This window comes from Lepisosteus platostomus, chromosome 4 (assembly GCF_059453375.1).
Source record: "Lepisosteus platostomus isolate fLepPlt1 chromosome 4, fLepPlt1.hap1, whole genome shotgun sequence".
Lineage (NCBI taxonomy): Eukaryota > Metazoa > Chordata > Actinopteri > Semionotiformes > Lepisosteidae > Lepisosteus > Lepisosteus platostomus.
The window spans coordinates 66,563,211-66,574,460 of NC_142614.1; the positions used below are offsets into that span (position 1 = coordinate 66,563,211).

Genomic DNA, 11,250 nt, shown 5'->3' on the forward strand with positions numbered 1-11,250 from the left:
GAGGTCAATTCACCATCCATATCTGCTATACAGGGATTCAGACTTGACTTCAGAAAGAAAATGTGAAACTCTATCAAATTAGTAACTTCAGTCCTTGTCAAAAGATCACATGCAGGTTCACAATATATTTCAACATCCAGTATGGGTCCTTCATCTTCTCAAACTTGTAAAGATATGCTTTATCTTTCCATTTAAACTACATAACGTTAAGTACTCAAAACACCGTTGCAGTCAAGATTGACTACAAATACTTAAGCTAAACAAGCCACTTTTTACTCTTTGATACTCCACCATTTTCACAATCTCAACAGTAAAAGTGAGACTTCACAGAATACAGTAAGAGAAACCTGTTGTTTACTGAATTTACAGAGTTTTAATTTTACCAATTCTAAAAGGGTCTCGACTGGCCTTTCTTCCCATGTTATTCCATTTACATTTGGCAAAGATTTAGTCTCTTACAAAGTGGCTGGGGCAAAGTATTTTTGGATTCTAATCTCAAAACACAATTCATCCAAATAGCTATTAGCACTGGGATCGAATGGCTGTAAGTTTTGTCCACATGTGGTTAAGGATAGTTTAGACTGTCAATACGATGGCATTCCATATATATGAAATTCCTGAGGTAATTAAAAATATTTAACAGATGTAAAGTACTGTAGTTTGATATATGTGTATAATTTAAAAGTGGAATGTACAGTTAATAAAAACTTAAGTGCATCAAACTTTATAAATATTAAATAATGATCCCCACAAGGGTATGGACTCGATTTAAAGATGCACTTGCATAACATTTTATACTGAAGTGATGCCCCTTTTTATTGCCCCTGAAGGACATACTGTATACTGTATGTTTGTGCATAGTGCTGTGTAAAGTGACAAAGTATTTTCTTTATTTTTATTACTTTAAACTCTTCCACCTTAAAACACCATGTTTGAATAGATTCCTGGTCCATATAAAACAGAAGAAAATTACCTTTTAAAAAATATATATACTGTATATACAGTATAATGGATCAGGTACTAAGAGCATGTACAATTAAACAATGAATCAATAGCTTATGTCATTCTTGAAGTTTTAAGTACCATCATTTTTATGTGCACCTTTAGTGCACAAAAAATTCAGAATTAGAAAACAATATCACTGAATGTATCCAATTTGGCACCATGAAAATATAAATAGAAAAGAGGCAGTGTCCCATAGATACCATCACTGTTGCAGCACAAAAGCACACCTGATAACCACTGAAATTTAGTAGAGCTTTTTTTGTTTAAAAGTATGTACTATACTTTTAAAAGTATACTATAAAAGTATATACAGTACAGCAACTCCCTGACATGCATGAAGAAAATTAGTCTCTACTCTGGTTGTGTCTGGTTCTGTACCACAGAGCTCAAGAATGATATAAAGACTTTGCAGCGTTTCCTTCAGCTTTTCAACATTTGTTACCAAGATCGCTTTTTGTTCTTTTCATCACACTTACTAGTTAACGTCTCAGAGATATTTGACTTCACTCCTATGGATAAAGGAAAATTGCATGTACATCATGAACATCTGAATTATAGAACACAAGTGTGAAATATTTTAAATTTTGAATACTGCATCTAGCATATGTACATGCTGCAGACCTCAGTGATGCATTAGACTCTACAATGCTTTATAGGAACAGGAAAAATAATGAGAAATGCAAGGCAGAGTACAGTATAAGGAGATTGCAAATGCAAAGGTCAGGAGGCTTCTTCCTATCTCGCATATCGGAGGAATTGATCTGGCCTTTTCGCATCAAACATGGAGTCTCTCAAAAGAAATACGGGGGCATTGATCGTTGACTTTTACTGTTAGTCTCATTGTTTGATTCTTATATTTGCTCTCTTCTATTTCTCTTTTTGGAATTTTATTGAACTCAGTCTACCTTAATTGCATGCTGTGCATATGCTTTTGTTGCTTTTCAAAAGTCATGTGGTTTGGAAAGAAAATGTGTTTAAGACATGGGCACAACACTTGTGAGTAACAGTCAACACCTGGCATTCTATCAAGTTCAAAACACACTGTTTTTCTCTGTAAAAATCTGACAGCTTTACTGGAAGAGCAAGACTGAAATATGAGTCATGGACAATTGTTCAAGATCAGCACATCCTGTACCTCACCATTACTTTTTTCTGTCAGTTCAATAATGTCAGGTGTGCATACTAATTGAAAGAAGATGTGAAATGTACTTGAGTTCAAAATTCCTTGACTTTAAGTATGTTGGTAATCTTCACGTAGTGAGTGTTCATACACATTTAAGCAATACCCCAATATCTCAGTGTAGTTCTGTATAATGCTTGTGCTGAATTATTTTATTGTTTCACCCTGCTTTGTTTGCATTTGTTAAAACTAAGATCTGAATCTAAGTCTATACTGCTGGTGATATGGAGAATGGGCCTACAACACAGCACTTAACACAGTGATTGATTGATAAGTATCCCAGGGGTGCTTTCTAGTTGTTTTAATTTGGGTTGTGCTAGAAAGCTGATTCTAAAGGGTAGAGCAAAGAGGCTGGATATAGACACTCTGAATTAGTCAGCACACAGACAATTAGATTGCCAACTGATCTGTCAATAGTGTGGGCCAGTAACACTAACAATAAAAAAGGTCAGGTACAAACAAAACAGTTTGTACCTGATCTATCAACCCTTTGTGCTTTCTTTCCTAAAAGTGTTATTAATAAAAACATCTTACATGAATATGTGGAAGAAATCTAAATTGACTGAATTGCAGTACAGAATAAGAAGTACTGTATGTTGACCATAAATACCTACTGTCAAATGCAACATAAGATTATACATTTCAGCTCTAATAACAATTTAATATGTCTCTAACCCTGATTGGTTTTAATTGAGCAGCATTATGGATCATCCACTTGGATTGTTGTTATTTCTTTTTTTATAGAAAACATTTTTTTTCTAGAACTAAGAGAGTACTGTTGAGGACAGATAAGATGCAGTGACTAAGCATGCTATTAACCTGTGGAAAAAAATGATGCAACAGTCTTGTACTTTGGAGTCAGCAAATTGGATTGTTTAAGGTTCCTAGGTCTACGTAAAATTCATTTGGCTGTCAGCCTATTATACACTACCATATTTGAGTTTGTGACTTTATTTTACCTGTCATTGTCATGTCATGTCATTGCATTAAGACTCCTTTTAATACAAAACATCAGCCCGAGCTTCACTTGATAGTAGCCTTCTGATTGCTGGAGTTTTCATGCTTATCCCCAGTGACAGGTTCTGGGTTTGTAATTTGTACCATTGATGTAATCTGGCCCCAGGACTAATTTAAGGAGTATATATGAGAGTTGTTCTAAAGAAGACAAATAAGCATTGTGTGTGAGAACGCATGACTATGAAGTATGGTTGTGTTGTAAGGTATATCACATTGAAATGTGTCTGTTTGATTCCAGGTATATGAACAAGATGACTTGAGTGAACAAATGGCTAGTCTAGAAGGACTAATGAAACAACTAAATGCCATTACTGGCTCAGCCTTTTAACACTCAAACCTGACACAGCAAGGCAATGAAAAAGAAGCATCGCAGCACAGCAGTACTCCACCACCGAAGACAAACACAGGGAGCAGACATCGCCAGGTCTCAAAGACACTTTTACATTCACACTGAAGGCAATTCTGGTCTGTCTACTCCAAAGACATCACTCTGGATTAGAGATTTCAGTGAAGAGGAAAAATCTAATTAAAACCACATCTGGAAAATAAATGGAACTATGTTTTATTTAAAAAAACATAAAACCTGAGTTTCCAGCATTCCATTTTTTTTTTAATTTTCAGGCTCAGGTATCAGAAATGAAATTTCATATATCATCATGCCACTGCTGGATTCCTTTTTGTTTATTTATGAAGAAAAATATAAAAAAACGGGGAAGATCAGTTTCTTGCCACAGCAGATCCACCAATGAAAATGGCATGTTTTTTGATCTGGTGTGCTATAACTCGAAGTGTTTGAAGTTATGAAAGAGCCCCAGAGAAGACGCACAAGACTGTAGCTGCTGGTTGTATTGGGAATTTGGAGATATCGACCGGCTAGCTACTAGAACAAAATGCCTTCTGCTGGTTTGAACTTTAGTTGTTGTGATTTTTGTTTTATGACCTATTCAGTCAGGTACCAGGTGCAGCTTAATTAAATATCCATCCAATTCCATGTGAATGGACTTTAAATATTGGTTTCTTCACTTCAACACAACAATTCCCTGTATCCCCCAGTAATAACCTGTTCTGGATTTTGAAAATCTGAAAAGAAAGAAAATAATGAAAATACCTTTACTTCAGTCTTAAAAAAAAGCTTCTTTCAGCTCTTTGCTGCAGTATCGTCCATGGGTTGGGATGTGTGTTTCGTGTGAATAGGAATGTTTAATATTTTTTTAGCACTTCATTTGATTAATTTGTGAACCTTGATTGGGCACAGATCTTGTGGGTCAGATCTTTTCAGACTAGCCAGCCATTAGCAGGCTAAGTGTGATTTAAAGTGACACTCTTTTTCTCACTCAGAAAACTGATCATACTATCTGTAATTACTTGTCACCATATGTCAAGAAGAAGTTTAGACATCCAAGTTATTTGGGGAGTTCTTGGAAAAACTTTCTATACTTTAAGAAATGAATCCACTTGTTTGTGCTAATGCTGCATTTTGCTCAAGAGGAAGGATTTATACATTTGTATCCCACTTGCCAATCTTCATCATCTAACAACACAATGTATTGTTTTAAATAGACAAACTTACCTTGCTGATTCATGGTGTTGCAAGTATTATTCAACTGCAATTTGAATCCAGAGGACAGAGTTACTGTCACTTTATTCAAGAAACAAGTAATTTGCTTATTTCAGAAATGAGTGCTGAATATCATTTTACATGATTGAACAGGTCTTCAGAGTCAGCTGCATATTTTTGCCAATTTTCCTTACTTAAAAAGTCAGGTTGTGAAATATATTATGTCAACAAAATGTTAGCTTCCTTCAAAACCAATAAAGACTCATTACAGCTTCTATTTGCAAAGCTTAGCTTCTGGATGACCTGTTTAATTGAACTGTGCAGCTTTCTAGTGTGTAATAGCTTTATTTGTTTTAATGTTACTTTAAACCAATGGTTAAAAATAATAAAACGACCATCTTATAATAATTAGTAGTAGTATGAGTAGAACTATTTGTTAAGTAAATAATGCTTTATTTTCACATTTCTTCATAAAATGGTCAACAAGAGCCAAATATTGTTTTGCTATAGATCTTACGTGCTGTTTTCATGGCTGTGTTGGAGTCTGCATTATAGTCATCTCCCAAGCATTCTCCCACTGTGACCAGAGACTACCAGAGGTGATCCATGATCTCTGTGGTTGTGTTATACATGTAGAAGGTATGCATTTTAATGGCTTAGACAGAAATAACAATGGAAGCAGCTTTCACTAAACTTGCAACCTAAAATACGTTGAGGCTCTAATAATTTTTTTTAGTATAAAATTTTAATTCCCCGATGTTTAACAAATCTACACTGTAATATTGCTGTAAAAACTACAACAACAAACATTCCATCCAGATAGACCAAAAATAGTCAAACCCAGTTTTCCAAAAGACTTATCCCCAGATGTGGGGAATTTGAATGCTCGTTAACCATAGAGAGTGGCTTCATTGCAATAGCTTCATTAGGCACTATGAAACCTGTTACACTGTGCTGAAGAGAAATTTACACATACCTGTACATTACACACAAATATATCCTCATATAGAGCTACTTCTCACATTTGTCAGCTGCGATTTATAGAAATATTCTATTCAGAAACAGCTTCTGGATTCAGGCTTCAATGAACAGTAATTTACGACAGCAAATGTGGGATAGGATCTTCACAACCTAATGGCCCTCTTTATCATGTGCATAATTATGAGCAAGACTCCAAGTGAAATACAGTTGATTTGGAAGAAATACAGCATAATGAAGAAAAACGCTGGAAAAAAGCTGAATTTCTGTTGGACCAACATTAGAAAAACAGAAACAGAACAAAAGCAGTAAATTTAAATAATACTTTGGTATTTCCTGCTATACTGTTTACACTCCCTACTTAGGTTTATGTTCAGTATAGTACACCTTTGGTGAGAAAAATGAAAAAACAAAACAAAATATCTGTCTGCATTTAACAAACACCCAGATATATTTCTACATAAACAGCAGCAGTGACATACAATGCAGCCAATTTTATTCTCAATTGTTTGCTCTGATGTTTAACCCACTTCTGGAATTCAACGCTATTTTACCTTTGAAATAATTAACTGTATGTGGGGCAAAATGGTGGCTTGGAAGTTCTGGGGTTCTGGGCTACATTCTGCTCCAAGTTGCCTTCTGTGTTCGTATATTAGAGTTTTCTCTAAAACAGCACAGTCTTCTCTGACTCACAAACCATGCTGGCTAGGTTAATTAGTGGTGTACAATTATCCATGTGTATAGTATCTGAGCACACCCAGCAGTGGACTGGCATTCCTTCTTGCCTTGTACCCTGTGCATCCAGGATAGGCTCGAGAATATAAGCCGAATAAGCAGGAAGCCATTTTCTGATAATGGATGGATGAATTTCTCTGCATTACTCCATACAGTACATGCATACAACGTCACATTTTGATGAAAAACAATGCTGTAGTAATACCATGCCTTACTGATAAGGAAGTGATTTAGTTAGCATAGTTATGGAATTATATTCCTGTCTTGGAATTATTGTTTTCTTTTTCAAAGAGGTCATTTGGTGAAACAGAATGAGAATAAAAAATACACTACTGTATGCCATACACCATACACTATGTTGTTATCATTCATTAACAAAAGCATATTACATACAGTACTTGGAAAGCAGTGTTGGAAATTTTCAGATATTACTATTCCACCTTATGCTGGCAAAACAAAGAAAATATATGATGTAAGATTTTTTTACAGCCTGTAACTGACCTTATGCACTCACTGTCAGGAGCAAAAAAAAAAAGCTAAGGCCATTTTTTCTATATCTTCTTCCTCTTGAGCTCTTGAGTTAGGGGGCAAATTATGGCAGATCTTTTACAGAAGGCCGTTTCCGCCAGCAAAATCAGTCTGAGTTTTTAAAAACACAATGGAACAGTGAACCAAGGGACTGACTTGCTCCACCATCACCTGCGTCTCATTTTTGTTGATTCGGTTTCTTGAATATATCATTGTACCTGTATGTCCCAACAATGTTTTTTTTAATCAGTTGCCTTTATCTTTTTTTTAATCAAGAAAAACTAATTTATATGCCATGTTTTCAAGAAATGTTTATTTTGCGAATACCCTTATGATGAGTGAACATCACTTACTTTGCTCTGCTGTTGGTCAGCCTTAAAGGGAAAAGCAAAAATAAACAGGCAGAACCTTAAATTGTATCTTTCCAGATGATGAGGATAAGCTGGCGTGGCCATATTTGTTCCACTGTATGCTGTATAGGTATATGTCAGTGTGAAAAACTGAGAGGAGAAATGAAAAAAAAAATGCTGTTTTTATTGTATAGTGTGTCAAGCAGTTTAAAAATTGCTAATGGGGTATAGGGGGTGGGGGTGGGTTAAGGGTACTTTTTTATAATTAATATTTAATTTATTAGAGTGTTCTTTTTTGATAATTTATGAAGACAACATTATCTTTCTGAAAATTTAACTTAGGGTCTTCAAAACAGCAGAACCAGACAATGACTGGCTCGATACTTTTACATTCTAATCCCCTTGAGAAGAACTGCTCTTTTAACTCGGCTCACTACTGGGTTTTTTTTTTACCACATTCCCCTCCAAGGCAGTATTTTCTCAGAACATAAATATTTTTCCACTGCTCCAGGGGATACTGCTGAAGGCCTTTTGAAACTCACTTATGGTATTGCTGAATTCAAACATCCCCAATCTTCTGATTATAAAACTTGACATGAATCCCTGAAGAAACATTTTTTTGGTTCTTTCACAGGTTTGCTTTGATAATTAAGGTTTGATATTTGGATCCCTTGTTTTTCTTCAACTAAGACCACTGTGTTCCATTGAAGTTAGGTACTAGATTATAAAGCTATTTAAAAGCTTATAGATAATCAGTCCCAAATAAATTAACAAAAGCTATAAAACATGTCTTGATAATGGCTTTCTCTTGAAGATACAACGTGCAGTCAGGAAAATGTAGAACGATACTTATTTTTACATAAGGAAAAGTCAAATAAATACTATTATACCAGCCAATGAGAAAATAATAACATTATTATAAAATGCCCATTATTAATTAGGTCATATGTTCTGAAGATAGTATATACAATAAGAGATCCCATGAGAAATAGAGAAATATACCCTAAAACATTACATGCTTGTTAAGGTTAGCATTTTCTGTTACGTTGTGTGTTTTTCTAACAATGATAACCCCAGTCAAAGATGGACTTCACTACATAAAGAAATATAGAGGTTGTCAGATAAATTCTGATCAAACCTAAACGAGCCCATTGTAATCTGCATACATCATCTTTGTCCTTTCGATTTTAGGCATCTGAAATTCTGAGGAGAATAGTCTTAGCATTCAAGGAAAAGTGAGGTGAAACTAAAACTGTTCTACTTAAAAATATATATTAACATACACACCCTGTCCGATATTCTGCAGTATTCCTGTCTTTCTGTAAAAAGGGAAAATAAATCTTACCTGTAGGACAGCTTTACAGTATGTGACGCGAGTTATAACTCTTCCAGCAATAAGTCTGTTGTCAAAAGAGTTTATCTTCAGCCAGCTTCTTCATTCATTAAGAACTCTATTGATGTTTTAATGAATACCCATAGGTACAGTATTTATTAAATAGTGTGTACTTGAACAATACTGAAAATATGCATACTGTCTGTCCATATGAATATAATTTAATACAACAGAAAGTCAGTTTACCTTACCACCCTGTAGTGGTTTACAGATTACGAGTATAATACTATCCTAAGAGATTCATGTGTAACAGTTTTAAATCAGTGTAAAGGTTGAATGTGGTCACAAGTCAACAATTCCTTAAAGAAAAAATATCTTCTACAAAAGAGTTATAGTTTTACTATAAAGAGTTTCTTCAAAGTAACTTTGAAATGGCCAAATTGTCTGTACATTGGAAAATTGGATATTGAATTCCGTTAAAGTATTAAGATGGCAGTAAACGCATAGTAGCTCAGTGTAGGTACAGGCCCATTACGTCTTTATGGGGCAGAGTTATGCGGTTTAACCAAAGTGCATCGGAAGGTGACAAATGTGAAGGTGATTTAGGGTAGACTCAGCGGATAATCATGTGGAAGCCTGCTTTCTGGCTCCAGAACATGCATCTGTCCAGAGAGAAAGACGTACAGCAGATTTAATATTCAAAAAATTGGTTTCAACAACCCTTAAGAGGTCTGCTTAGACAAAATAACTGAAACTTGAAGACAAAGTTTTCATAACACAAAGAGCTTGATCACACTATAGAAACACTGAACGTTTTAGAAAACAAAAGAAATGTTTTTGAGAGAAGACCTAAGTAAACATGTTTTGAACATATGGAACAGTTCTTAAATTGTCAGAGTCTAGACTCATTGTTAACCAAATTAGATTAGTGATTACAATATTTAAGTGTACATTTTGTTTTTTTGAGGAGGGGTGAAGGTTGCATACAATTAAAAAAAAAGCATTATGGCTGTTTCTACACAATCTTGTATACAATTGCTGAAAAAAATGGTTTTGTAATGCACTGTAGAACAGTCTGATGTTCCTTTTTTATAGAAATGTTATTTCAATGGTGCATTCTTTTTGTTTGATAAATAAAGTTTTTGATATAAAATGCAGTTGATTTAGTGTGGTCTTTTGTTCTCTTTCCTACAGGCCCTTACAAATTACAGAAAAGTGTGTCACCTTGACATTAGAGCCATGCTCACAAACACCATTATTTTACTGGGAGGTAACAGGGAAATAGCTGAAAACAGAATTTAATTCTGCTATTCCACTATTTTTCTAACCTGTAATTTATATTGTATGAAGTGCCAGAAAAAGCTGATGAAACATATGTTAATTTCAGCAGGTGGTGATGCTTATTTGCATTTGCTCTTGCATGGAGTCATATTAAATGGCATTTTCCATCTTTCTCTTTCCATGCCCATATTTTTTTACTAGTACTGGCATTACAGAAAAAAATGTACAGTTTTAAGTGCTGTATATTGTAACGCTACAGGGTTCACCTGGGCGCCCTCGCCACTGCCACATCAGGTCAGCCCCGCACCATCAGGGACTCGAACCCGGGCCTCCGGCGTCACTCAACAGGGTTGAGCTAAAGGGAGATCTCCCCTCAGCCCTGCGGCTGCGGCCCCTGCTATCCACAGGGAAGGGCGGTGACGTCACCGCCCTTGTAAGCCAGCTCTCACAAGCGATGGAGGCCGTATGCGTTACAATATTAATCTTTGTTCATATTTTTAGATTGATTACTCTTATAACTATTAGAGCTGGCACATCTACATTAAGTACCAGAATTTTCATTTTTTCTTCCCAAACTCTGAACTGGATGTGGTCAAAATGACCCAATAGTTAACAAATTACAGTCTTGCCAGATGTAGTAGGACAGTATAAAGCAATTGATCTGTGACACTAGCTATGGTTTAGCATCTGTCATTAAAATCTCTATCAAAATCTTCTTTATGGGAACTGCTGGGAACATCTGATTTGAAAATTTCATCAGTATCCAAAGCTGCTTCATATGAGCATGTCACAATTTGATGTTATAATATTTAAATATCAGGTAATTTACTGCTATTCAATCAAAAGTTATACAGTTTGCCTATAAATACATGCATACAATATACATACCTACAATATGGCCCATGTGCAACTAGTTTGGCCAGGTAACTGCAGAGTTAGTAGATTTCTCTCTAGTGACAATCGATGAAACCTGTAGAATATGGGCCCTGCTTAAACCAGAATAGCAGGCTGATTATCATCTTATTTTCTTGGCAATACATGACCAACATTTGGCCCATCTAGCTCTTTTGATTGCTAGTAGCTAATTTCGCTGGTGATTTTGAAGAAATGTTTTGGGTTGACTTTGTCAGCACCTTTGAAGATTGTGAATATTTGTCTTCCCTCGTAGTTTTATCTGTCCAATGGTTCAATTTGTTTTAATCTGGCAGTGTATAACATTCTTTTAAACTCAGGAATGAACATGGTCTAATTCCAGAACAGCAATACATTGTTTGTTACATGCAGA

At 35.2% G+C, this 11,250-nt stretch overlaps 1 protein-coding gene across 2 annotated transcripts in view; it reads left to right on the top strand.

Moving 5' to 3' along the window:
• dcc (DCC netrin 1 receptor) overlaps positions 1 to 9,841 on the top strand; it is a 377,917-nt gene extending 368,076 nt beyond the window's left edge. For both annotated transcript variants that reach the window (XM_088630328.1, XM_088630329.1), the window contains exon 29: positions 3,441 to 9,841. In XM_088630328.1, the coding sequence (XP_088486454.1) occupies positions 3,441 to 3,530 (90 nt within the window). In that variant the 3' untranslated portion in view covers positions 3,531 to 9,841. The remainder of the gene's footprint in view (positions 1 to 3,440) is intronic.
• The last annotated feature ends 1,409 nt before the right edge of the window (positions 9,842 to 11,250 follow it).